This window comes from Dermochelys coriacea, chromosome 2, assembly GCF_009764565.3.
Source record: "Dermochelys coriacea isolate rDerCor1 chromosome 2, rDerCor1.pri.v4, whole genome shotgun sequence".
NCBI lineage: Eukaryota > Metazoa > Chordata > Testudines > Dermochelyidae > Dermochelys > Dermochelys coriacea.
Genome location: NC_050069.1, coordinates 230,367,752 through 230,395,145, shown reverse-complemented (window position 1 = coordinate 230,395,145; position 27,394 = coordinate 230,367,752). Strand labels below are relative to the sequence as shown.

The following is a 27,394-nucleotide window of genomic DNA, read 5'->3' as shown; positions in this document are numbered from 1 at the left end:
CATTGGGTCTTACTTTCTTTCAGTGGCCTTTGTTGAACTTCAAAGCCAACGTTATTAGCTGGACAAAGTGTCTTTGAAGGTCTGTGCAACATCTTAAGTCTTGGCTAGAAGGAGGGATTTAGCTCATGTTATAAAGAACCTCTTATGGCTCGCTTGTGCGGACAATTCCTTATTTCACCATTTTTTTTTTTTTCAGAGGATGGTAATTTATTTTGTAGTGCCCACAAATGTGTGTGGCCTTTACAGAAACATAGAAGGTAGATTCCTCCTGTTCCAGAATGGTGGACTTGTCAGTACAATCTGACCAGCCACCTCTCTTCAGGCTGCTCTTGATCCAGGGACCATAGCTTGTAAATCCCTGTTCTAGGCCACTTCTGCTCTCCTGGAGTGAGGCCAGTTTGGGTATTGACAAGTTAAAACCATGTGGCTACTTGCATGTCTGCCAAAGGGGATATGCCTTCATATTTTTTGGAAGTCTTTGGGAGCAGTCGAAGCTGCGTAATGCTGGTCATTGTGGGAGAGTTTTCTCTCTCCAAATTAGGCTAGGCATGGGCTTAACCCCCAAAGCCTTTTGAGCTGTTGAGCCAGCTGCCATAGAAATAGCATGTCAGCTGAATCAGTTGGTAGGATATATTTCCTTTTTTCCCCATGTACTTATCCATACAAGCTTTCAGAATGGCAGGTGAGGAAAGTAAAATGCTGGAAAATAAAAATGATCTCAATGTGAAATCAGTAGGCGGTAGATATCCTAATATCTCAGAAGCTCAGCTTATGTCTACGCTGCAATAAAAAAAAACAAACCCTGTGGCTGATCTGTGCTAGCTGAGTTGGGCAGGGACTGTAAAATTGCAGGGGAGACGTTTGGACTTGTGTGGGCCTTGTGTGACCCTTCCCCCTTGCAGAGTCCCAGAGCCCAGGCTTGAGCCCAAATATCTACATTACCATTTTATAACCCCACAGTCTGAGCCCCACAAGCCTGAGACAAGGCCAGCTGTGAGTTTGTGGTTTATTTTATTTTCTTTCTACTCTTTGGAATAAAGATTTTAACTGTATTGAATTGTGAAATTCTTCAGCTGGTGCTCTTAAATGGTCTCGGTAAAATCATTGCTTCTAGACTTTAAGTCATTTGGGCAAAAGTTTTGCAAGGAAGAGATCCATTTGCACCTTCAGCAATGGTACATATGTGTATGAATTGGTGGCTTAAGCAAACTGCATGTCGTCTTGCTCAAGGAATAAATCCTAATGCTCTTTTCCAAAATAGCATCAGCATCTTATTTCCTTGTGTGCTTGCTCTTTGGAGTCTGACAGGCCTCTGTGAAGGGTGTCTATACCATCCTTCAGTGGGATGTATAGAGCTGCATAGGGGCTGGAAAGGGAGCTTTTCTTTAGAATTTCCCTGTTCCTCAGAGGCACCCTGTGACCCTGCTGAGAGGTCTGGCTGGAGAGGTTGTGAGTGAGTTGGGAAGATGGTGCTCCCTTGTGCCGCTCCATAATGATAGACTGGCTTATATAGTGATTCATTAAATACATTTCATGTGATTGTGCTGTGAGCTATGTTGTTGGGTATTGTCTGTTTGTCCATTATGCCATTTACAGGAGACTGTAAGAAATACTCTGCACACGATAATACAAATGGTCAGCAACAAACTTACTAACTCAGGAGGCTAAGATATATGCACAGTTAGTTCTTCTTCGAGTGATTGGACATTTCCATTCCACAATAGATGCGTATGTGCCATGTGCAGTTCTTGGAGATTTTTCCCTCCGCAGCACCTGTCAGGGCAGTGTGAGCCTTGTGCTACTGCATGCAGGTATAAATGGCTGTGCTGTTCCTGATCCCTCTTCCCAGTTTTTCTACTGCCAACGATGGTTGTTGGAGCTCTGATCTTTGTGTCGGCAAGTCTTCCCTCTTGTAGTGTGTATATAGTACCTGTAGAGTGTTGGGGACTGGGATGTAAGTGGTCTGGTGTAGTAGTCAGAGCAGGAATCCGGTCTTGTGAGCGGAGCAGGCCTCCAGGTTTGGGAACAAAGCCCAGGGTCAGCGCCACAGTCAACTGCCAGTTACCAGAGCCAAGGGGCAAGCCAGACTCAGAACCAGGAATCGAAGTTGAGGTCAGAACGGAGGTCAGCTGCCAGAGCCAAGGGTCAAACCTGAGTCAGGGTCAGAAGTCGGAGGCCGGGGTTGGAGCCAGGACTGGTCACTGAGGATTGGAGGCGAGTCAAGGATCGAGCACTGAGCGGGAGGATGGTGGAAACAGGAGTGAAGGCAGAGGTGAGACAGGAGCTGAGCAGGAATCGGGAACGGGGCTGGGTGCAGGCATAAGCGGGGTGCAATGCAGCCACAGCAGGAAACCAGCTTGTTGCTCGGACAAATTTCCTGTGCTGCCTCCTGGCTTAAATAGCATGGTTGGACCAATTATGGAGCCAGGCAACCCTCCAGTCAGAGCTCCTGTGGGTGGTGCCTTGGCTAGGGCTATAGTCCTAACAGCTTCTCAGCCCGCTGGGTGGAGACCAGTATGCGTCTGCTGTCTGGAGGATTCCTCAGTTCAGGTCATCATATCAAGCTGGAGTTTAGCAGTGTGTTTGTACATATGTAGATATAGGATTAAATTTAGGATAATTTTATAGATTAGGGGTCTCAGGTGGATACCAGGTATGGTACCAGACTAATGCCTTATTCTCCTGGCTTCAAGGCTTGTTGCTCACGTAACAAAACTATGCCAGTGAGTGACTCTTACTGCAGCTGCCTTAAGTATCCAGGAGAGGCACATATGAGTGGTAAATGCCACATTTGTAGAGGTTTCAAACCCAGATTGAAAAAGGACAAGGCTGCCTGACTCAAGTACTTGCTCATGGAGTCTGCACTTTGCCTGTCATCAGAACCTTCCCTCTAAGAATGGATATTGGCACATGTGAGTTGGTTTGGAGTGCTCCCACTGTTCTGACAGAATCCAGAGGCAGATTCTCATCACGGTACGTAGGAAGAGACAACATAAGTCTCCCCAAGACACGGTACTGCAGCCTTTGAAAACTACCGTGAAGGTACCGAGCAGAGACGAGAGCACTCAAAAAGAGGCAGATGCAGTCCGGAAACCAGGAAGGATTGCTGATTTCAGATCCCTGGAAAGTCTGACACCAATCCCTGAGTGATTGGTGCACCTTTTGGTACTACAGACTCAGGAGTCCTTTCCAGTGCTGTTTATACCCAAAGTTTTCAAGGCAGCCAGAGTGTTGCTTAACCTGTTGGTGCTGGCTTCCTCTAGTGTTCAGGAATCTCTCCTGGTACTGGGACTGGAAGTGCATGCTTCTATGGTTCCAGCTCCAGCCCCAGAGCAGTGTTTGCTACTGGTGGCTTCTAAATTTGCAGCTCCTCTCCATAGATTTCTATCTAAGGAGAACCCAGTAGTGATCTTGCTGGTAACCCCATCTCCAGACTCTGAGTCAGATCTCCCATTGCCGACGGGGTCAGTTCCACCGTGGTGTGAGGAAGTGGACTCTTCAGTAGACTCCAAGGTTGGATCATATGCGTCTTGACCCGAGCATGCCGCAGTGGGGTGCCGCCCTCGCTGGTACCAGCCACAGCCTCCACACTCTGACCAATGGTCTATATGTATCTGGGTCCTGCCTCCATGTCAATGGCCATTTTGGATGCCTTGGGGCTTTCCTCCACATTTTAGAGCCTCTCCTATTCTTTCCTGCCCTTCTACATTGGCTAGCTGCTGGAAGCATCTGCAGCAAGGTCAGTCTTCTCTCCAGTGGGACCAGTACCGTGCAGGGGAACCGCGTGCTTGGGACTCTCCTGTAGAGGATCTGGCTGCAGGGACTCTGCAGGACCCTCTAGGGTAGCTCTCCCTATTAATGAGGCTCTCCTGAAACCTGTCAGGTTTTTATGGCAAACCCCATCTTCCCTGCTCTCCACTCCTTTATCAGTGGGAGGAAAATATGTCCCTTCACAGGGATTTGAGTACTTCTATAACAACCCTCCTCCAGGCTCCCTGGTAGTCTTTGCTGCTGATAGAAAAGAGAAAGGGACACCAGGCCTCTAGACTGAAAGGAAAAGAAGCAAAAAAGCTAAACCTTTCTGTAGAAAGCTTCATTCCACAGGAGGTTTATATCTTATGAAGCAGCAGTGTTTGCTGGGTCTTTACAATTTCACCCTGTGGGGTAATATCCTGAAGTTCAAAGACAAGCTCCCTGATGAGACAAAGCAGGAGTCACTGCTATGGTGGAGGAGAGCAAATTAGTTGCCAAAATAGCATTGCAAACAAGCATGGATGCGGCAGACACTCCAGCTTGAATTATGGCTTCCGCCATCATTATGCAGCATTCGTCTTGGCTGCAGGTGTCATGTCTCCCCCTGTGGTGCAACAAACCATTCAAGACCTCCTAGTTGAAGAACCCTTGCTCTTTTCTATTAAAACAGATGAGAGGCTTCATACCTTGAAAGATTCAAGAGTGACCCTTAAGGGGATTTATACACTGGTGACAAAAAGAAAACCAATCTGCCCACATCTATCCCAGTGGTTTCAGCCCTTCTTGCCGCATACCCAGGACCTGTCCAAAAAGAGAAGCAGAAGTTACAAGAGGCATCCTTCTCAGTCTTCTGCTGCTCCCAGTTCCTCCAGGCAAACTGGATTCTTTGAACAGTCATTTTGATCTAGAGCGGTCTACCAGAGTGCTATCTATCCCCACCCCAGTTTTTGCCAACTGCCTATCCCACTTCCTAATTGCTTGGACCTGCATCACCACAGATCTGTTGGTTTTAAGCACAGTGGGGTCATTCCCTTCAATTTATGTAGCATGTGTTATCCGTTCCTTAGATCCCAGGGACCGCTATGCTGCTCTCAACTTAAAGGACACTTATTTTCATGTGGCAATTCATCAGAATCACAAAAAGTTTCTCAGCTTCTCAGTCAATACCAATTTGCAGTACTGCTTTTCGGCCTGTCAGCACCTTCTCTCATATTCACAAAATGCGTGGCTGTGGTAGCAGCATTCTTGTAAAGTTGGAAGTCTCACGTGTTCCCCCCACTTGGACAACTGGCTGGTCCAGGTCTCAAATGCTATCCAGCGTAGCAACTATTCATCTTAGATCAATAGAAGTCATCTTTGCATAGGCATCAGCATAAAATAGAATTCATTGATGCAGCTCTGGACTCGACAAAAGCCAAACAATGCAGGTCATTCCTCTAAATCTAACCGCAAACCCTGTCACTATGGTTCAGAATTGCCTCAGCCTTCTAGGACACATGGTGGCATGCACCTACGTGGTGCAGCATGCCAGGCTACACCTCAACCAACTCCAGGGTTGGTTGTAATTACTGCCCAATCATCCTATGGGCATAGTGATTCAAGTAACTGCTCTGGTCTTGTCCTTCCTGAACTGGCGAGTAGAACTGCAAATCTTTGCAAGGGAGTTCTTTTTCCCCTCCACAACTCCAATCAGATGCACATCTAGGTTGGGGAGCTCACTTAAGTCCCCTTCAGACTTGGACCTTTTGTCTCCATATTGTAGCTCTTGGGGCTAGCTTAGTCTTTTTATTTTACTCAGCAGTAACAAGAAACCTGCAGGCCAGTATCTTGTAAGACGGGTGGCCAACATGTGGCTCTGGAGCCACATGCGGCTCTTCAGAAGTCAATATGCGGCTCCTTGTATAGGCACCGACTCCAGGGCTGGACCTACAGGCACCAACTTTCCAGTGTGCCAGGGGGTGCTCACTGCTCAACCCCTGGCTCTGCCACAGGCCCTGCCCCCACTCCACCCCTTCCCACCCCCTCTCCTGAGCCTGCAGTGCCCTCACTCCTCCCCCCTTCCGAGCCTCCTGCACTCCATGAAACACCTGATCAGGAGGTGTGGGGAGGGAGAGGGAGGTGCTGATCGGCAGGGCTGGGAGGTGCTGGGAGCGGGATGGAAGAGCTGATGGTGGGGATGCTGATTTATTACTGTGGCTCTTTGGCAATGTACATTGGTAAATTCTGGCTCCTTCTCAGGCTCAGGTTGGCCACCTCTGCTGTAAGACATTAGCTGAAGCAAGTTTGCATAAGTATGGTAGGCCTGTGATTCTTCGCATAGATAAAATGGCCCAACAGTTACCCCAAATTCGGGGGAATTGGGAATAGCTTGCTCAGTAAAGGGAGTTGAACATAATGGTACCAGGCAACCACAGGAACACTGAACTGATATTTTAGGATAGAGTCGTTGGCAGATGTCTAACCCAAACTTGCTTGAGCAATAGGTGATATATGATATTTTAATGCCATTTAATTCATTGTTAACCTACAGGATAAGTGCTCCCCAATATTCTGAGGGTGAGGACGTTCGATTTGGACACTGAAGGCTGGGCAGCAGAATGAATATTCATGATAGTGCCAAGCCCTATAATAGGCTAAGCCACTATGTAGTGGGGGCTAGCTTTCCATTGTTGACCTTTCAGCTCTTCATTGTGATCTACCACCAATCTTTGGGCATTGGGGAACCTGGACCATTGGACTCACTTGGCATGCCCGAGACTCCTCTCTCACCAGCAGGTCCTCAAGGAAGGATGTGAGTATATAAGGATATGAGCATATGCAGGGGATGACGCCAAAGATATCGCTAATACTGCATTACTGCGATCTGGTTATGAGGTTTGAAGCTTTCCTGTCTTTACTGATCGTTTTAATAAAAATAGCCAAGGCTTTGCTTTGCCCTCAATGTGAGTGTCTTTGCCATTCATCCCGCGGTTCCCTACAAGATATTGAACTTGTCAGTTTTAATTCTGTGGAGCCTGATTCTGGGATGAAAACCCTATTATCCCTAGCTCATTAATTAATATCAGTTGGTAATCCGTATAATTATTATTAAGCATTAAAAGGATCAGGCTACAATATAAATATCAGGGAGCTTTGGGCTATCCATTTAGCTTGTGTGGTATTCCTTCCATATCAAGCTTCCATATCAAGTGGCGGAATTTGTTGGTGCCATCTCTCATCTATTTAGAGACAATGCCAGATTTAGATGGATGGTCCTACAATTTGTTGGTGCTCACAGACAACACAGCCACAGTGTTCTATGTGAACAAATAAGGGGGGAGCATTTGACAGGTATTGCCACGAGGTAATGCTCCTTTGGAATTTCTGCATGACCAGTTCTATCAACCTGAGAGCTGCTTGCCTTCTGGGAGTTCAAAACGCTCTGGCAGGCCACCTGAGTAGGTTGTTTGCAGGTCTCTCTGCTTTGATGTGTCCAGGTCTGTTTTATTTAGCAGTGTGATAACATCCTAAGTGGACCTGTTTGAAATAAGAGCAAACAAAAAATGTCATCTTTTTGTTCCCGAGCGGATCACAGCCCAGGTTGACTGACAGATGCTTTCTTCCTACCCTGGTCCAAAGGCCTGCTGTCTGCCTTCCCTCCTCCTCCACTCCAGCTCAGTCTTGTCCAAAGTCAAGCAAGATTCTGCTCACCTTGCTCTAATAACCCCAGTGTGGCCCCATCAGCGTTAGGTTTTGACTGTACTAGCCCTATCTGTCAGACCTCCGATGCCAGTCTTGAGGGATGTGGATGTGATCTCACTGACTACCGCAGCTTGCTTCATCACAACTTTCAACCCTTCCATCTGACAGTGTGGATGCTTCATGGCTGACAACTTCGGAAGGAGTTTGCTCTAAGGGGGTACAGGAAGTTCTGCTAAATAGTAGGAAGCCTTCAGCTAAGTCTACGTACCTTGTTAAATAGGAGAGATTCTCCGTTTGGTCAGTACAAAGAGACATGCCCCCAGCTCAAGTTCTGATTTTCTTTATCTTGGACTTTCTTTTGTTTCTGAAACAAAAAGTTTAGCTGATATTCCATACGAGTCCATCTGGCAGTTATTTTCGCTTTGCACCTTCCTGTGGATAATCGATCAGTTTTTTCAAACCCTGTGTCCATCAGATTTCTAAAAGGTTTGCTCGGATTATAACAGGGTCACAGCTTGGCTCCACATTGGAGTTTAAATTTTAGTTCTAGCAAAATTGATGGGTCTCCTGCCCTTCATCTCCCCCTTTGAGATGCTAGTGATCTATTTTCTGTTGTACCTGTGTGTGAAGGTGGTTTTCTTGGTTGCTGTAACCTTGCTCAAGAGAGCTAGGGAACTGCGAGTTTTAGTATTAGAGACTTCCTATACAATTTTCTTTAGGGACAGGGTTTTCTTTCACTCTCGCCCAAAATCCTATCTAAAGTGGTTTCTGATTCTCATATTAATCAAGTAATATATTTACTGACTTTCTTTCAAAAACCTCATGTTAGCAGAGCTTTGACTCATTACCTGGATTGGACTAGGTCTTTCAGGTCTTCGTCTTGGCTCCTTATTGTGGTTTCAGACGGAGTAGAGGGCCACCCAGTATCCACCCAGAGGATCTCTTCCTGGATTTCCATCTGTGTTTGTTTATGCAACCAACTTGGCTGATATTGCCCCTCCAAAAAAAGTTGTCAGGTCGCAGCCAACTTCCGCTACCTTTCTGGCTCGTCTACCTGTACTGAATGGTTGCTAGACAGCAACCTGGTCATCAGTCCATACGTTTGCCTCTCTCTATGCTTTCTCTGATCAATCTAGAGACAATGCCAGATTTGGGCGGGTGGTCCTACAATCCCTGTTCAAGTAGACTCCGAGCCTACTTCCAGTTCACACTGCTTGTGAGTCACCTGCTGTGGAATGGACATGTGTAATCACTCGAAGAAAAGACAGTTACAGAAAGTTTGGTAAACTCTTGGGTTTGGACATGTGCAACACATGTCCATTGCGCAACCCCTCTTCCTTTCCTTCCATATTGGAGCCTTTCCAATATAAAGGGACTGAGGGTGGCTGGGAGCAGTGTGGCCCTGTGTACCTGCGTGCAGTGGTGTGAGGTGTCAGAGTTGCTCACGCTGGCCCGATGGGTACGGCTGAGGGAAAAATCTCCAACTATGCACAAAGTGCATGCGCACCTTTTGTGGAATGGATGTATGGAACACATCTCCAAGAACAACAGTTACAGAAAGATAAGTAATTGGTATTTAAAAAACAAACAAAAAAAAACCCCACGCTTTAGGGAATCTGTAGAGTGATCTGGAAAATAGTTTCTTTGGGAGCATTGGGTGGTTACATCAGTGATACCTTTTCAGTGTTAACTAGTTTGTAGTATAGAATTGATGTCATACAGCTCCACCGGCTGTTAGAAGTTTAGTATCCTGTGTGGCATTACTGTTTCTGTGTCCATATAACCTAGCCCTATATCACATTTTAGCATAATTTGTGGTGTTAAATTGAACTGATTTATGTAGGAGAGTGAAGTAATCTCTTATCCTGTCAAAAAGGTCAGTACTTTCAGACCAAGATTTAATTGCATCAGCAGTGCAGGGGGTTGCATTCTGTCTGCATTATTCTTGGTTTGTGGCTAAATTGGGAAGCAGAAAATAATGGTTTCAATCTGTAAGCATTAATACCGCTGGTTACAAAAAGCAATGTGCTTGCCAACCTATCATAACTTAGTACATGTAATAGTAAGAAATCTGTGATAGCAAGAGATATTAACTGTAATAATGCCTATGATGCAATATTCTGAGGCTTAAAACACCTGTATTATAAAATACCTAAAAATTTAAGTAATCTGTTATGTGGAAAATTGTCATATGCTTTCAAAGTATAGACAGGCAAATACCTGTTGTACTTAAACACACGCATAATTCCCATTGATTTCAACAGCTGGGGTAAGTGGTGTGTGTGTGTGTGTGTGTGTGTGTGTGTGTGTGTGTGTGCACGTGTATGCACGCTATTCCTGAGGATATTCTGTGCCAAAACATTTAAAAATTCTGCACACATTTTAAAATTCTTCAAATTTTAATTGTTAAATAAATGTGGAGGCTCCACCATGGCATTGGGGAGCACAGGCTACTGGCTGCAGAGAGGTGGGAGAACACTTTGCAGCTCTTCCTCTCTTCCCATCCCCCCTACCCCCCTGGGACAGACTCAGTGGTGAGGCTGAACCCAACCTTGACACAGTACAAGGACCGGGCCAGCCCCTCGGTGCCAGCTGCACCAGGTATGGGCAGACAGGCTCAACAAGGCAGGGTCCAAGGGTGGAGGGGTTTAGTGTGGGGGGGATCCAGGTGTGAGTTGAGATGGGTCTGTCTGGGGCAATCTGAGTCCGGGAAGCTCAGCAGGGGATCTGGGTGCAGAGGGAGATCTGGATGCACAGGGGCTGGGGGGGGGGTTCTGGGTGCAACAGTAATGGGACTCTGAAGAAAAGGAGTACTTGTGGCACCTTAGAGACTAACAAATTTATTAGAGCATAAGCTTTCGTGAGCTACAGCTCACTTCATCGGATGCATTTGGTGGAAAAAAGTTTTTCCCACCAAATGCTTCCGATAAAGTGAGCTGTAGCTCACGAAAGCTTATGCTCTAATAAATTTGTTAGTCTCTAAGGTGCCACAAGTACTCCTTTTCTTTTTGCGAATACAGACTAACACGGCTGCTACTCCGGGACTCTGAAGGGGGGTCCAGATGGTTGGGGCTCAGGGGGTGAGGTTCTGGGTGTGGTGGGGCACAGAATTCGGCAGGAAGGTCTGGTTGTGGGGGACTTAGTGGGGTGGGGATCCAGGTGCAGCTGGTTGGGGCTCAGTGGGGTGGGGATCTGGGTCCGGGTGGCTCATCAGGGTGGTCCAGGTGAAGGGGGAATGGGGCTCATTGGGAGGAGGTTCTGAGTCAGGGGCGGGGGTGAGGCTCGGCAGGAGGGTGTGGGTATGCGGGGGGGGGATCTGAAAGTACAGGGCTTGGACAGATGGGGAAACCCTCCCCTTGAAGCTGAGGAGTGACGGGCGCACGAAGCGGGGAGAGGGGGTGGAGGGAGAAGTTTGCAGAGCTTCCTGCAGCTGGGGGAGAAAACTGGGGATGGGTCTGACCCAACCCCAGATGCCATGCAGGGGAAGAGGCAGTCCCGTCCTCCCCAGCCCAGCCAGAACAACAGCTGAGCCCAGTGCAAGGATAGGAGCCACCAGCCGGGTTTTCCCCAGTCCTGTCCCCTGCCCCACTGTGATTTACCTCTCTGCCGGCTGCCCTGGGCACCCAAAACATATTGCTGGGAAGGGTCATATGACGGCTCTTGTGGCTTCCCTTTCTGACAGGGAAGCGAAGTTATTTTTCTGCAGGGAAGCAAAGAAATCTGTGGGGGACATAAATTGTGCACATGCACGGTAGCGCAGAATTCCCCCAGGAGTCGTGTGCACGCAGCTATTGTAGAACATATGACAATGTGAGATTTTTTTTTAATATTCAGATTTGTCGTAATTTCTTCTATTCAGTTTGCTAAATGTATCCTCCCATGAACACAGCCATGAGCAGTGAGTAATATTTATGCAGAGCAATTAGGATATTTGTTAGAGATTACATTGTTGTGAACAATGTAACTATGTTTAAAGTCTAGTAAATGACCTACTGTAATGTTCTACTGTGTAAATATTGTGGGCTTGTTTTTAAGGCAGGGGTGTATTGCCTCATTCCATCAAATTCACGAGGCCATGATTTTCTTTTAAGCTCATAAGTACTTAAACCTTCCATCTACTTTTCCTGCTGTTGTCAAAGTTAACATTATGCACCAAGGTGAATAGTGTGGGTACAGTTGCAAGCTTCAGTGCAAATGATTTGTCATTTTTTCCCCAGCTCTAATGTAAACTTTAACTGCATGCTTAAGTTTCTCATTGTCTTTAAGTTTCTCTTTGTCTGTGGGAAAAGAGATTTAAATCTGTACATCTTTTTAACCTTTTATCTGCAAAGGCGTATTCATATCGTGCTGCTGGGTTGGTTTTTCATATTTCTAGATAACCATGCATTGATCTGTTGCTAATCTGATGTAACCTTTTTTTGTATGTATTGATCATAGTGCTTTACTCATGGGAGGCAAATCAAAAACTGTCTTGGCTGAACAGTTCATCATTTAAGGCTGAACTTAAATTGTTGTGATTTTAGTTGAATGTTAAATGGACACCTACTCAGGTATTAGATTATTAAAACAGCAGGCTGAAATGGACCATCACTCAGAATGGATTTTTGTTTCAATTTTACTAGAGAAGACTTTAAATAAAACTGTCATTTAGGTCTGGATGGCTGAACCATCTATTTTTCTGATGTATATTAATGTAACCATCCAAAAGTTTAGATTATGTTTGTGAGCCTTGTTTGTGTGCTTGGTGCTGTGCAAACTGAATGGAAGGCATGGTTCCTTATTATTCTGCTTACAGAACAGTATGTACATGGTGTTTTTGCCCCCACCGTAATAATGGCGTTGTTTCAGTATTTTAAAATGCTAATGGCATTTTTTAAGAGGACAGAGTGCTGCCAGCAATGGCTTTGAAAATGGACACCAGATAGAGCCCTACTGGCCATCAACGTTTCTTGTGGGGTAGAAATTATTTCATTTGTATTGTGGTAGCACCTAGGATCCCCCAGTCCTGGACTAGGACTATTTTGTGCTAGCTGCAGACAAACAGAACAAAAAGATGGTTCCTTCCCTAAGGGTTTACAATCCAAGTAAGCTGTTGCTCTGAGAATCTTTCATTTTGCAATGCATTTTTTTCCTTACAGCTGTGCCACCAAACATTGCAGATCTGAAGAATTTAGAAGTGCTTAACTTTTTCAACAACCAGATTGAGGAGCTGCCTACGCAGATTAGCAGCCTTCAGAAGCTCAAACACCTGAACCTTGGGTGCGTAGCAAAAATGACAAAAAAAAAAAAAATTGCAAAAACTGTTTGTGGTTAACAGTAATTGAATCTTGCACTTAAAGCTTTCATGTTTTGTAAATAAGATCAATTTTTATGGCACTTGGGATAGCTCTGAAGTTATGGTTTCATTATAGTTGAACTAAAAATTAAGCGTCTTAGAAAAACACCAGTTGTGTGTGTATTTAATTTGAAACAGTTTGAGGAAGAGATACTTGTGTATGGTCTCTTTCGCATTACATTGATCTCTCGTTTGTGTCAGTAGCTATCCATAATGATCCACTTATTAAATTCAGTTTTAAATCTGTTACATACTATTTCATGCATGTGCAAAATTGTTCCCTTAACTGCTATCTTTATTAAATCTGAGAGTTCTGTGGTCACTATATGATAAAAGATCCAAGATCTGCTTCATGCTTTACTTATTTAGCATAGATTGTCTTCTGAAAGATTGAGTTTCATTTAGGATTTCCATCTGGGTCGTTGGAAACTGGGATTTGTATCCATTGAGTAATGGAGGAATTGTGGCTCCGGTTAAGAGTGGCTTAATACAACAAGGATTTCTGTTGAAAGCCTAAAAGGATAAGCATTGATAGAATGGAAGCATCCTTTAGTGGTCACCCCCTTTAACAGTTCTCAAACATATTTCTATTTAATACAGTTGGTGGTTCCTTTCTGCTTAACCATCATTACCACTACTGGTTTTTTTTAATGGAGTTTCTGCAAGAAATATGATTATAAAACTAAACTTACAGTAGGGGGATGGACCTTTTTCTGAAACCATACTGTAGTTGTATTTGGTATGTTTTCTATTTTGTGGGTGCAATTTTATATTGTTTACAGCTTTCTCCCTGTACGAATGAATTTTTATATTACAAACTCAGACCATTAAACAATTTAAGTCAGAGGGAAAGGATGTGTACGCGCTGTTACTTAAACCCAAATAGACTTCAGCTAACTAGGCTCCATATTCTCTAATGAGTTAGATAACTCTGTAAGAGATTGATAATTGAACTGCGTTGTTGGCTGCAGTGATATAAATTTTTTGGTATTGTCTCCTCGATAAAGACACTTTTGGTTCTTATTTTGTCTCTGGTTGTCTAGCACAGTGGAATATGCTTTGATTCTTGGCAGCCTCTATTGGCTTGGATTTAACAATGAGACTGGATAATTAATATGTTTACGTGGGAAAGTAACACTCCAACATTCCATGCGCGTGCGTGCACACACACACACTAGGATACACCTCAAGGTGTAATGCTTCATCATTAGTGGGGGAAATAGTTGAATGCTTTCTGCATCTGATGAAACCAGTAACAAGTTGATTGTGCTTAATTGTAACCAATATACTACTTCCCTGCATTTCTTCCATTAGTACTGTTTTTAGGGGTAGGAGTGAAGGAGTGTTGTGAATTGGCATTCTTGCTGAGGAGTATCCTTAGTCTTGCAAATGGTAAACCAAAGGCTCCCTTCTATGTTAACTTTGTTGTGTAACTTTCTACTTCTAGTATACATCTTAAGGGAGTCCACTGCCATGTCATCTGGGTGCCTCACATATTTTAAATATTACAACATAACTAACGTCCCCTTAAAACTGGTAAATTCCTTCAAGGTCCATTTCCCATTAAAGCCACTGGAAAGGTTTTGATCTCAGGAGTTGGATCAGGCCATTAATGGCTGCTGCTGAGAGAGATTTAAAAAAAACACATCAAAAGAAGACCCCACCTTGGGAATGTGATTTATTCCTTTATAGCTAAACTTTTTTGTAGCAGCCCACAGGGCAGCTGAACAATTCATACTCTACACTTCTCCAGAAAATACTCGGATCACTTTGGGTAAAGTACTCCAGCTTCCCAGGTCAACTTTCATTCTTCTGAGATCTTCTGTATATTTTCCCACCTGCTTTTCTTTGCCAAGTGGTTTTTAAAAAAAAAAATCTGAACCCAATGACACAACATCCTAGTGGTCCTTGTGTTGCTATTTTCTCTTGGGGATGGGTTTTTTGTGATCTTCAAAGCCTGGCCATGTCAGGTCAACTGTCACTCGTGGGCCACACCCACAGTCAAAAATATTCACTCACACAGGAATAAAATTGGCAAATTAACTTTGTATATCCACTGCCTCTGCTTGCTGTTTGTTTACAAATATTTGGCTGCACAAGGCTATATTCATTGCATGAAAAATATCAGCCACTGGCCACTTTTCAACATCTATGTGGAATGGCAGTGGAGGTAGAGAACAAACATAAGAATGGCCTTACTGGGTCAGACCAAAGGTCCATCTAGTCCAGTATCCTGTCTTCTGACAGTTGCCAGTGCCACGTGCCCCAGGGGGAATGAACAGAACAGGTAATCATCAAGTGATCCATCCCGTGTCGCTCATTCCCAGCTTCTGGCAAACAGAGGCTACGGACACCATTCCTGCCCATCCTGGCTAATAGCCATTGATGGACCTATCCTCCATGAATTTATCTAGTTCTTTTTTTAACCCTGTTATGATCTTGGTCTTCACAACATCCTCTGGCAAGGAGTTGCACAGGTTGACTGTGCATTGTGTGAAGAAATACTTTTATTTGTTTTAAACCTGCTGCCTATTAATTTCATTTGGTGACCCCTAGTTTTTGTGTTATGAGAAGTAGTAAACAACATTTCCTTATCCACTTTCTCTACACCAGTCATGATTTTATAGACCTCAATCATATCTCCCCTCAGCTGTCTCTTTTCCAAGCTGGAAAGTCCCAGTATTATTCATCTCTCCTCCTGTGGAAGCCGTTCCATATCCCTAATCATTATTGTTGCTCTTTTCTGAACCTTTTTCAATTCCAATACATCTTTTTTTGAGCTGGGGCAACCACATCTTCACACAGTATTCAAGATGTTGGCATACAGTATTCAAGATGTGGGTGTCAGAGGAAGTCTTGATCAGGAAGAAACTATTTTTTGGGGAAGAAAGGGGGCAAGAGGGGTAAGAATGAGTAACTGCTGGGCTAGAGTGGTAAGTTTACCCGTCCTCCCCCTATATAATTTGGAACAATGCGGCCCAGGCGTGCACCTGGAATCCAGCCTGGTACCTGGATTTGTGCTGGATAAAAGCGTGTCTAAGAAGATAATCACCACCTGAGATCACCAGCCCAAAGCATGTGTTCCAGTGTGCCTGGATGGACCCCCTCCTGCAGAGGACAGAGGGCATCTGGAACCCTCAGGCTTGTGGAGGCAGGGAGCAACAGTACTTGTTTGAGGGAGAGGCTGCCATCAGTGGTGCTAGTGAGGTGGGAAGGGCACAGCAGCGGGCAATAGTGGTTGTGAAGGAACTGTAATGCTCCCTCAGCACTGGGCGGGTTATTTGATGTGCTAGTGATTTCTATAACTTTTTAGATCAAGAACAGAAATAGCAGTGTTCGTGGTGCTACAGAGGCTCCATTACCCAAACAATCCAGGAGCGTTAAACCTGTATTACAGCAACCTCCCACAGCTACAGCGAAGAATACTCCTTCTCTGCTCCTAACTAGTAGAATTACAGTAGCATCTAGAGGGCCTTCTCTTAGCTCAGTGACCCATTGTACTATGTGGTGTCACTACTTACAGTTAACACTATGATTTAATCATGGGTATTTTTAGTAAAAGTCATGGACAGGTCATGGGCAAGAAACAAAAAATCACAGCCCGTGACCTGTCCATGACTTATACCACAAATACCCCTGATGGAATCTTAGGGTGGATAGGAAGGCCCAGGGCCAGCTGCTGCCCCCGGGACTGCTGCTCGGGCGGTCCCTGGGGCCAGCCGAGTTGGCTGCTGCTCGGGCGGTCCCTGGGGCCAGCCGAGTTGGCTGCTGCTCGGGCGGTCCCTGGGGCCAGCCGAGTTGGCTGCTGCTCGGGCGGTCCGTGGGGCCAGCCACAGTGGCCACTGGAGAAGTCAGAGGTCACAGGAAGTCACAGACTCTATGACTTCTGCAATCTCCATGACAGAATAGAACCCTACTTATAGTACACCACTATCTCTGTTGCAAAGAACTTAGTTGAAGTAAACAAGACAAAGGGTGGGAGAGGAAGTATTCTCATTTCATAGATGGGGAAGTGAGGCACAGTGAGATCAAGGCCTTGATTCTGGAGAGAGTTCTACTGGAGCGTAACTTTAAGCACTTGCGTAGTGCCAGTGGGTCAGCCTGTTCTTGTGTTTAAAATTAAGCATGTAAATCTTTGTAGAATTGAGACATAAGTGATTTGCCCGTGGTCACACAGGAATTCTGGTGCTACAGCAGCACTATCTCACACATAATGTGAGTGAACTATAATACTGAAATAAAGAGAACTGTAAACTACATTTTAAGCAACTCTTGCTGCTGCTGCTAGCTAATCCTGTGTACTGGATTCATAGCTGCCTGTGTCCTTGAATAGCATTCCACATGGGGCCTACTCTGCTAAATTACACAAACATGGTGTATTCTCCCCCACCCCCACTGCTTTATTCAAGGGAATAAAACAGAACTCTGATCAATTCATACATGCATCGGAACAAATATGTAAATAACTTGGGCATAGAGCTGCTTCTTTATCCATGTGCACATTAATACAGCTGTGCAACTGGATGCCAACAAAAGAGAAAAGACTTTTCAAAAAGAGGGAAATACAAACTTCTCTGGCATGTTGACTGGTGTCCCTGCTAGGTTGAATGCTATGTGTTTCCAAGTACCAACTCCAAGGCTGATATGCCTACTCTTGTTCTCTGTGGCCCTTGATCATGAACTGAAATAATCTCCAGGAAAAAAAAAAGTGCTCCAACAATTACTGGCAGCTTTTCAGCTAGCTATAAAATGAGATGACGATGCTTACCTACCTAACAGGAGTGCTCTAAGAAAAAACACTCATTGAGGTTTGAATAACTTGATTGCTGGTGATGCGGCGGGGGACGGTCTTGAAGCAAGTCTAGTTGTGACTTCTTCCAGGGATCTTGACAGGATTACTCAGTCTTAGTATATCATGTGTCACTGTACACTTTACAGGTGTATTGGGTGTCACTTATGCGGAGGGGGACTCACTTTGCATGCACTGCAAGGCAGCTTTTGATAGGTCTGCTGCTCATCAGAAGATTTCACCACTTTATTCAATGGAACATCTAAAAGTTCAGTCCTAATTCTTAGAAAGTCTCCTACAAATAACTGTAGCTTGAGCTACATCGTTTAATACAGTTTTTTGTATAATTGAGTCAAATAGGCCTCCAGACATGCCTTTTTACAAAAACTCACTCTGACCCTGAGGATTTGAGTAGCCCCAATTTGATACCACATGATCCGATCTCTACTCTATTTCAGGTTGCTTTGTTTCATTTTGATGTGAGAGCAGCTTTAGCTCCTTCTGTAATGAACTCTATGAATACTCTCAAACCCTAACCTCATACTTTGGAGTTTTCTCCTTGATCTGTTGCATTAAACAGTCCTCCCCCCCCCCTTTTTTTTTAATAATATTATTCCAGACCCTCCTTGTTTTGGTTCTTTTGGTTAGCTGTCCAGCATGGATGCTTTCTTTCTTTTTTTTTTTTTTTTTTTTTAAAGGCAGGACAATTAGCACTGTTATTCATAAGGTTGTGTGATACTTCCTATTACAAGACCCTGTTTTCAGTTCTTTAACTTTGCCATACTTTATGACATTTTCAGGGTGGGTGTTGGCCAAAACAGTCCAGTCACTTCTGAGAATAAGGTTAAGGAAAAATACATTTTTGCCAATGTTAAAATCTGGCAGTCCTTTCTTTTGAAAAGCTCTAATGATCTGATGCTGGAAGTTGAAATTAGGCAGGGACTGGCCTTTGTGTCAAATGTGCTTTTGTCTTTTCCTGTGAAAATCCACCCACATTTGGCCAAGTTAAAAATGTTTTGAAAAATCTGACTTTTTACATGTTCCATAGTTACTTCATAGAGCTTAGCTGCTACAAGGTTCCATGCACATCGGGTATGCTGCAGCCCTACAGCTCCTGGATGTGACCAGACTGTGGATAAGCCATCTCTACACATTCTCCAGAACGGAGAGCCCAGAAACCTCTCTCTCCTGTGCTCTGTGACACACTGCTAATGCACAGGCAGCATGGAGGAGGAAGCAGAGTGACTCAGATGCAGAGAGGACGAGAGTTGGACCAGGGAGAAGGAGAAGGAAATAGATGGGGATTGAGAGCAGGGGAGAATGACACTGGTACTGTTAGATCAAATGTGAGAGGTCTGTGTGGTAGCTCTAAAGGTTCTAACCCAGCTAATGACCCGTGTGAATGTCAATGTGATGCCACATACTGGAATTTTTTTTTCCAGTTTGCTTTTTGTGTGTGTTTTTAATAAAGAACATTTATTAAGGTTGCAAAGTCAAGCATTTAAAAAAAATTAGGAAATGCAAGACTTAAAGTTGCTTGTGCAACCTTAATTCAGCACCCTCATGTGTATGCGTTAGGATAGTCTTTAATTTTATGATCATACTATTTTTTTCCGCAGGACCTCCCCTCCCTCATACAGGGGTGGATCTTCTTTGGGGATGAATCAGGGTTCTCTAGTGAAGGAGGTTGTTGTAGAAGTCGGAATGTGTATTGTGAATGAGGTAGGGTTTTGCAGGAAGAGAAAGGATAGTCTGATGGTTAAGGAAGTAGAATGCTATTCTGAAAAATTCGATTTTGTTCCTTTCTGTACCACAGAGTTCCTATGTGATGCTTAGCAAGTCACTTCATCAAACTTTTCTCAGCATCTGTTCCTCATTTTTGGGTGTCAAACTTAAGCCCCTGGGGTCTGATTACAGCTGTGAGTGCTCAGTATTTCTGACAGTTAAACTCCATGGGAGCTGTGCTTTGAACATATTAAGTGCTATATAATGCTAAGTACTTTGAAAACTTAGATGCTAGTTGTCTCAACTTGAGCATCCGAATTAACGCACACCTTTGATCTTATTCTCTCTGTGCTTCAGCTCCCTTTCCATAGAATGGGGTAATACCCACTCCTCTCCCAGGGGTGTTATGAAAATAATTTCATTAATGTTTGTGAAGCACTCAGGTATTATAATGATGAGCTTTGTAGAAAAGGAAATGAATAATTCTGTCTTCAGAGCAGTGTTTGAATAGCATGCAGTAAATAAAGCCTGGGGCCACACATTGACCAATGAGGAGAAAACAAAGTATTGACTCGCTGATTACTAACTGGGCACTGTCTATTCTGGGCACTGAATAAGGAACAGGTGGAAAAAGTAGTATGTGATCATGTGGAAAAAGTAGAATGTAATTAAGTGATCATGTAATTAAAGACTATTGCACAGATTACTTTAATTCTGGCATTTCCTAGCTTTTGAGTGGTTGAATTTTTAACCTTGATGATGATGTAATGTATTTTTGTGTGTGTGAGAGAGAGAGAGACATTAAATACATTGTCATTTTCCACTACTGTAATGAGAGCTGATTGGAAGATCTTGTTGACTGAAGATTCAGTGTCTCTCCCGCATCCCCCCCCTTTATGACTTCTCTGCCACACCACCCCCATTTTCTCCATTGTTTAACCAGTTCTGTTTGAAATTCTCATCCATAAGTAACCCTTCTCAACCCCCTGTTCATGGTCATTCCTTGCTGTATTGTGTTGAATGTATTCACTCCATCCCGCCACCCCCAAGCTTTACTGAAGAGTGGTAAAATCTGCTTGTTCCTCCTTCCTCAGTGGCTCTATGGCTATCTTAGATCAATAGGTCTTGGGTCTGCTGTGCTCCTTGGATTAACTGTAGGTCTCTGCCTTTAGTTTACTGATCTTGCCGGACTGTACAGCTTAAGGTATGGTGCCTTGACCTGGTAATTAGATAACTCAATGAATATGCAACCCTTGTGACCCGAATAATTATACCTTAATGCAATAAAAAATTAATTGATTGTGAGAAGAAACTAACTTTATTAAGGAAAATGATAGGATGAAATTAAGGGATAGGTAGGGTAGGAGATAGAAACGAAAAGTCATGGGAATTTGGGAAATAATGGTCTGTGGGCCTCAATCCTATGACGTGCTGAGCACCCTCAGCTCCCATCCCATTAACCAGTGGGAGTTGAGGGCTTTGGCACTATGCCTTAAAAGGATTGACCCAGAAGTTATTGTGGCCGCCTCTTTTTTGGAAAGCTTAATGCCTTCATTCTTTTTGCTCATGATTAGCTGGTGAAATGAATATAAATATATGTTCTGTGTGTCTTGTTTTTCCACCATCAACAGCATGAACAGGTTAAATACCTTGCCTAGAGGATTTGGATCTTTACCAGCTCTGGAGGTTCTTGACTTGACTTATAACAACTTAAATGAAAATTCCCTGTCTGGAAACTTTTTCTATCTGAGTAAGAAACATTTTTTAAAAAAATCTATAAATCTTCCTAACATGGTGGTTTGCTTTTTGCTGGTGAAATTTATTTGATAGAGACCAAACTCCAATAGAATTTTTTAGATGTATGTTTTTCTTCCTGGGGCCCTCTTGAATATTTCTACATAGCTCAGCTCAGCAATACGTAGCATTGATATACCGTCACCTGACGCTATTGGGCATGCAAGGACTTGGTTAGTAATGGCATATTTAGCTTTCTTGAGGGTAATATTTTCTTGAGCCACATACTTACTAAAACTTAATAGAAGCTAATAAGCCTCATGGGACAATAAAGAATGTCACCTTGAGGCATGTTGACGATCTGAAAGTAACCACAACCAAGTTTCCAGAAGTGTATGTGTGTATAGTTTGTATATATGTTAAAAGCATGTTAAGGTTACAAAGTCAAACACTCAAAAGTTATGAAATCTCAGAATTCCGATTGCTTTTGCAGCTTTAATTGAGCCGCCTTGTGCATATCCATTGTGCTAGTATTTAATTATGTTATCACATACTGTTTTTTCCATATGATTCCAGCCTTTTAAGTGAATTCAATATTACTTTTTATTCTCATTCAGTGTGTGGCCCCAGGCCTTATTTACTGCACACCCCAAACTGCATTGAATACAGTACTGTTGATTTCCTCCACAGCATTTCTTTGGTGCTCTCATCATACTCTGAGTGCTTAATCAAACATTTAATGAATTTAGCTTAGAATATTCTTCTGAGATAGGGACGTGGTGTTATCCCCATTTTATAGCTGTGGATCTGAGGCACTGAGAAACTAAGGCAAAAACAGTCCCAAGTGTCTACTGATTTTTGGGTGTCTGACTTGAGATATCTAAGGCCTGATTTTTTCAGAGTCCCTAGCATTTTTACAGCACCTTATATGTTCAAAACACAGTGCCCCTCCCACCCCCCCCCCTTGACGTCAGTTACAGTTGTGAACACATGGCCTTTTTCAAATCTGGCCCTAAGTATCTGTAGTAGGGCTCCCAGAAAATGCGGAACACAGAATTAATTAGTGGCCAACTGTGAACACTTTGGTTTATGTGACTTGCCCAGCTACAGATAGGAACTCTATGGTGGAGGCAGGGATAGAATCTAGTTCCCCAGGGCAGCATTCAACTTTTTTCTCTTTTTGCAATCCCTTACCTCATTCACTAGACACCTTCCAACTTCTGCAACAAATGAGGCCAGGGTCCTACAGACAGCAGCTTCTTTCACTACATAACCCTGATTCGTTCCTAGAGTTCCATCCTTTGTGTGCACTGAATGAGGCAAGGTAGAAGCAATAGTATGTGATCATGTAATTAAAGACTGAATCATTAATGCATGCACAGAAAGAGGCTCAATTACGGTTACCCAGGCAATCTTTATTCTGGCGTTCCTAACTTTTGAGTGTTTGACTTTGCAACCTTAATTTTCTTTTTAACATATTTTTTATTGGAAGCGTGATCAGAGCCTTAAGCAGAAAAAGCGGCAAAGAGGTTAGAGGAGGCCATGCTGCTTGCTGAGAAGGACCTGCTGATTATGATCCAATAGAAGGAAAATTTTAAATTATCAAAAAGTTAAAAATGATGACTACAATGCAACTAACAAGAAACCTGCAAAACAGACATGCAACCTGCTCTCGGAGGGGGTGAGAGGTCATAGTCCTCCTCCCAGCATTCATTGTTATCTTCCTTTGGTTTAATTTTCCTGAAAAGTACCATGCACAGCCACAGTGCTGTATAAATAGTAATAAGCTAAATGGATGGATTGGGTTTTTCGTTTTTGAATTTTATCATTCTGTCCTCTGCTGCAGAGAGAGAGAGACTACCTATGAAAATATAAATGATTTGATTTGAACTCAGTTGTGTTTGTGTTCTACTATCCTGTTTTAAGATCTTTCCACAGAGCTGCATGTAGTTAAATATAGGTATAAATTCATTCCAAACACAGCTTTTTTTATGTACATTAAGCAATAACTAGGAATCAGACGTAATAAAGAGTAATTGCTCCTTCTGACAGCTGAGCATTGAAACTATGTGCCAGAACCTGCCAGAGTCTATTGTAGAAATTGTTAATTGTGTCAGTCCTTTTGGAAATAGATGTTTTCCTGAACACACCAACAATACAATAAGGCAGTAAATCTAAGTTTGACCTGCTTGTTATTATTGTGAGCCCTGAGTATGTCAAAGGCTTTTCACCAAGTCAGGGTTATTAATCAAACCTGACTCTCTTATTGATCTGACCTCAAATGGTTGGGCTATACGCCACCCTGTTTATATATTGCTGTTTAATTTGCAGCCACCCTGCGTGCACTCTATCTAAGTGACAACGATTTTGAAATCCTGCCGCCAGATATTGGGAAGCTCACAAAGTTGCAGATAGTAAGTAATTTATCTAAATTCTTGGAAAATCAATTCACTTTCGCAGCCCTTGTAGCAGTAGAATCTAGTCAATTTGAGAAGTAGTAAGGTTTGTTTTTCAGGAATAACCACTACACCTGGTACTGTTTCTTGTTTATCTTGTAAATAAATTGGAAGAATTGAGTGTTGGGGGGCAAGGGGTGGGCAGAGAGTAAGTGTTCTCTTTTAGGCTGCTTTATTTTAACTGAACATTGTTCTGACAACTTTATATTTTCTTTTAGCTGAGCCTTAGGGACAATGACCTGATATCACTGCCTAAAGAAATTGGTGAACTCACTCAGCTTAAGGAACTTCATATCCAGGGAAACCGTCTTACTGTGCTGCCCCCAGAACTAGGTAAGATTGTAGATGGTTCTTTGTTGTTTTGAGTAATAATGATTATGACACAATGTGCTTCCTGTTGATAACCTAAACCATCCGTTGATCTCCAGGAAATAGTCTTTGGTGAGGTTATCATTGCTGCTGTTATCTGTTTGTTCCCCCAGATACACACACTCACTTTCTCTCTTGTTGGGATTGTGTGTGTGTGTGTGTGTGTGTGTGTGTTTGGGAGAGGAAGGGCTCGTGTTTGTCATGTTGCACATTTGGCTGCATTACTTGTTCCCATATTATATATGACCTGTGTATTAGTCAGATTGCAAAATTTGCATGCCGCATTCTGCTTCCATAATTTCTTTTAAAGACGTATTTTAATTGTCTGGAGCTGGTTGTGTTGAAATCATTGCTATAGTCAGCAAAAAAGAAATTTTGACTTTTCAATGCTCATATAGAAGTGGCTTTCTTGAGCCTGTTTCTGTAGAAATGGAAGTTTGATCAGCAAAAGTAAGATAAGGCTAAGTTAGTTGGTTTTTTTGTTTGTCTATATTTTGATGTAGTTGTCTTATTTTTTTGCTGATCTGACAACTTCTCTCTAAACAATTGAACCAGCAGATGAAATATGGATTTGTGATTTCTGCCATTATCACTAGTAACTTAATTTTCTTTAACCAAAAGGTAATGGTCTTCGTTAGAAACTAAAAACTCTGGGTGTGGGTGGCACATTTGCATTGCACTAGTGCATTTTGTGTTCTGGGCATTGACTTCAGTAGAGTTGTGCCTGTTTTCGCAAAATCTCCATTTGGGTTAATGTGTTTTATGACACCCTTTAAAAATGTCTTTTGGTATAAATATGCAGCTGGATCAGTTATCGTTTGCTCTTCTTCTGAATTTTGTGTCCTTGTCTCTACCAACTCCTATCCAACTAATTGCTGTTGATACACACGCGTGCGCACAAACACTCTCGTGTGTATACACATTCTCTCACTCCACACGTGTGTGTGTGTGTGTGTGTGTGTGTGTATATCTACATAATAGATGTATTAAAAAAATATGGTATTCTAATCTAAATCCACATTTCTTAGTTTATACATGTCACTAAGCTTTGTCTTAAAGCCATAGGAAAAGTGTCTGGTCGTCATCTTTGAGTGCTTGCTCATGTAGATTCCATTCTAGGTGTGCATGCACCCACATACACAGTTCTCAGAGACTTTTGACTTAGCGGTTTCTGGAAGGCACCCCCTTGAGTTCCGCACTAATGCGTAGTTATATCGGGCACCGCCGGCCCTGTACCCTCTCAGTTCCTTCTTACTGCCCATGGTGGTTGGTCAGAGCACCTCTCTCCCTTACTTTGCAAGTGGTGAGCATTTTCTTTACTCTTCGAACTTTGGTGATTCAGCTGTAAATAGTTTGTTTTTATTGCAGATTAGTTAGCAAGTAGCTGTTAAGTACTGTAGTTAGTCAGTTAGTGTCCCAACAGGGACTTTGCCCAGGCAGAGCATGCCCTGGTCTCCTAGCTGACTGTAATGGGCCTTTGCCTGTTAGCGGGACCCGCATGGTAGCTATCTGAAGTGCCTGGGGGAATCCCACATTAAAGAAAATGTCTTTGTCTTTGTCAGCAGCATCTGTAAGACCTTTGGTCCCAGGACACAGAAAGAACATGACATTAATTTGAGGGCCCTCCTCCTGGAGGACGCTCTTCACACAGCCGGACACAACACCCAGCACTTCGGCCTCAGTGCATAGTGCACCCCCGGCACTGGATTCTACCCGGCACCGATCCCCTTTGCTGGTGCCCAAGATGAGGGACCCAGCACTGAGCAAGTCAGACCAAGGGGCATAGGGTAAAGAACTCGGCTCAGGCTGCCTGCCCACGCCAGAGCTGCAAGGGGGAATGTCCCCAAGGGGACCTCCTACCCCCCTAAGGGATCCTCCACCGACTCTAGGGAGCAGTAGGGACCCAGACTAATGGCACAGTTAACACCATCTCAGCTCCCAGTGCCCAGAGAGCAAAGGACTCTCCCACTGCAGCCGGCACCGCATGCAGCGATGGACCCGCCGAAGCCTCCCGATGAGGGCAAGCTAGCTATGAGGGCCTCCTAGAAGGCAAGTGAGCACCACCGGTCTATGGAGCTGAAGCAGAGTCCTTTCTTGCCATGCCCCTGGTCTCTGCATCAGTTCAGGTCACCGGTTCAGCCACCACAGATCACTAGTAATGCACTCCCAGTCTCCGCCCTCGTGCTGAGTCTCACCCAGAGGGAAGTGCAGGTTGCCATACACTCGGCACTGGTCATATTTGCTCCAACAAGCACCGTCACAGAGACTTCAGGGATGCTCCCCAACACGGCACTGTTCCCCCTACTCCCAGCACTGGTCTGACTATTCAAGGCACTGGTCACCCACAGCGACAGTAAGCTACAGGAGTCAGGTGTCGACGGTCCCACTCTGGTCACCAGAGGAGGATTTCTTCAGCACGGAGAGGGAGTTCAGCCTTTTGCTGAGACAGCACAGTTGCGACTGGGCTCCTGAGGTTGCATCCACCTCAGCGATGCCAGTCTGGCAGCAGGGCCAGTGGCCAGTGCAATGGCCTTACTGGAATGCTGGGAACATGCTGGTTATACTGATGCCCGCATCTCACCAATTGTCAGTCGCCACATCAGACAAGTTCCAATCGGCACTGGCAGCACTGGGCTTGGCGCATGAAGCCTTGGTGGGCGCTGAGATGGAGGAACAGGTGCCCACCTCGAGGCCCCCTTCCCCTGCCGGGGATGATGCCTTGGGTCATTCTCCTCCTCTCCAGAGAAGGCAGTGGCGGAGCCCTCCCATGCTAGCCCACCAGACGACTTTAAGGAGCACCAAGCCCTGCTCCAAAGGGTGGAGACTAACTTAGGCCAAGAGGCAGAAGAGACGGCGGAGCAATCAGATACTTCATTCAATGTGCTCTCTGCATCCACCCCAGCACGTGTTGCGCTCCTGGTGCATGAAGGGATCCTGAACATTGCCAAAGCCATGTGGCAAACCCCATCCTCCATCCCATCCATTTCCAAGAAGGCCGAGGAAAAAGTGTGTGTGTGTGTATTTATTTGTCCCTGCCACGGCGTTTGAATACTTATACACCCACCCACCCCCCAGGGTTGTTGGTTTTGTCAGCAGCCAATGAAAAGTACAAGCAAGGGCATGCTAGTTCCACCCTCAAAAATAAGGAAGCCAAGAGACTGGACCTTTTTCAGGAGCAAAATTTATTCCACAGCCAGTCTCCCAATTTCGAGTCATGAACTATCAGGCTCCACAAGTTTAAGGACTCCATGCCCAAAGAGTTCAGGACCCTTGTTGAGGAGGGTACTGCAGCGGCTCGGTGCTCCCTCCAGATGGCCTGGGATAAGGCTGATTCTGCGGCCAGGGTGGTCATGAGGCACAGTTCCTGGCTTCAGACCTCAGTCCTATCCCAGGAGATGATATTCTTCTTAATACAAGAGCTCCCGTTTGGTGAAGTTGGGCTGTTTTTGGAACAGACAGACATGAGGCTGCACAGTCTGAAGGACACTCGGACCACCCTCTCCTCTCCTGAGGATGCATACTCCTCAGTCAGCAAGGAAGCAATTCCGGCTG

The 27,394-nt window shown here is 44.2% G+C and overlaps 1 protein-coding gene across 3 annotated transcripts in view; it reads left to right on the top strand.

Moving 5' to 3' along the window:
• RSU1 (Ras suppressor protein 1) overlaps positions 1–27,394 on the top strand; it is a 187,122-nt gene that overhangs the window by 43,158 nt on the left and 116,570 nt on the right. For all 3 annotated transcript variants that reach the window (XR_005291112.2, XR_006279425.1, XM_038390226.2), the window contains exons 4-7: positions 12,573–12,693; positions 20,915–21,033; positions 23,349–23,431; positions 23,692–23,806. Coding sequence is in view for 1 of the 3 variants with exons in the window: in XM_038390226.2 (XP_038246154.1) it covers positions 12,573–12,693; positions 20,915–21,033; positions 23,349–23,431; positions 23,692–23,806 (438 nt within the window). In the remaining 2 variants the exon portion in view is untranslated. The remainder of the gene's footprint in view (positions 1–12,572; positions 12,694–20,914; positions 21,034–23,348; positions 23,432–23,691; positions 23,807–27,394) is intronic.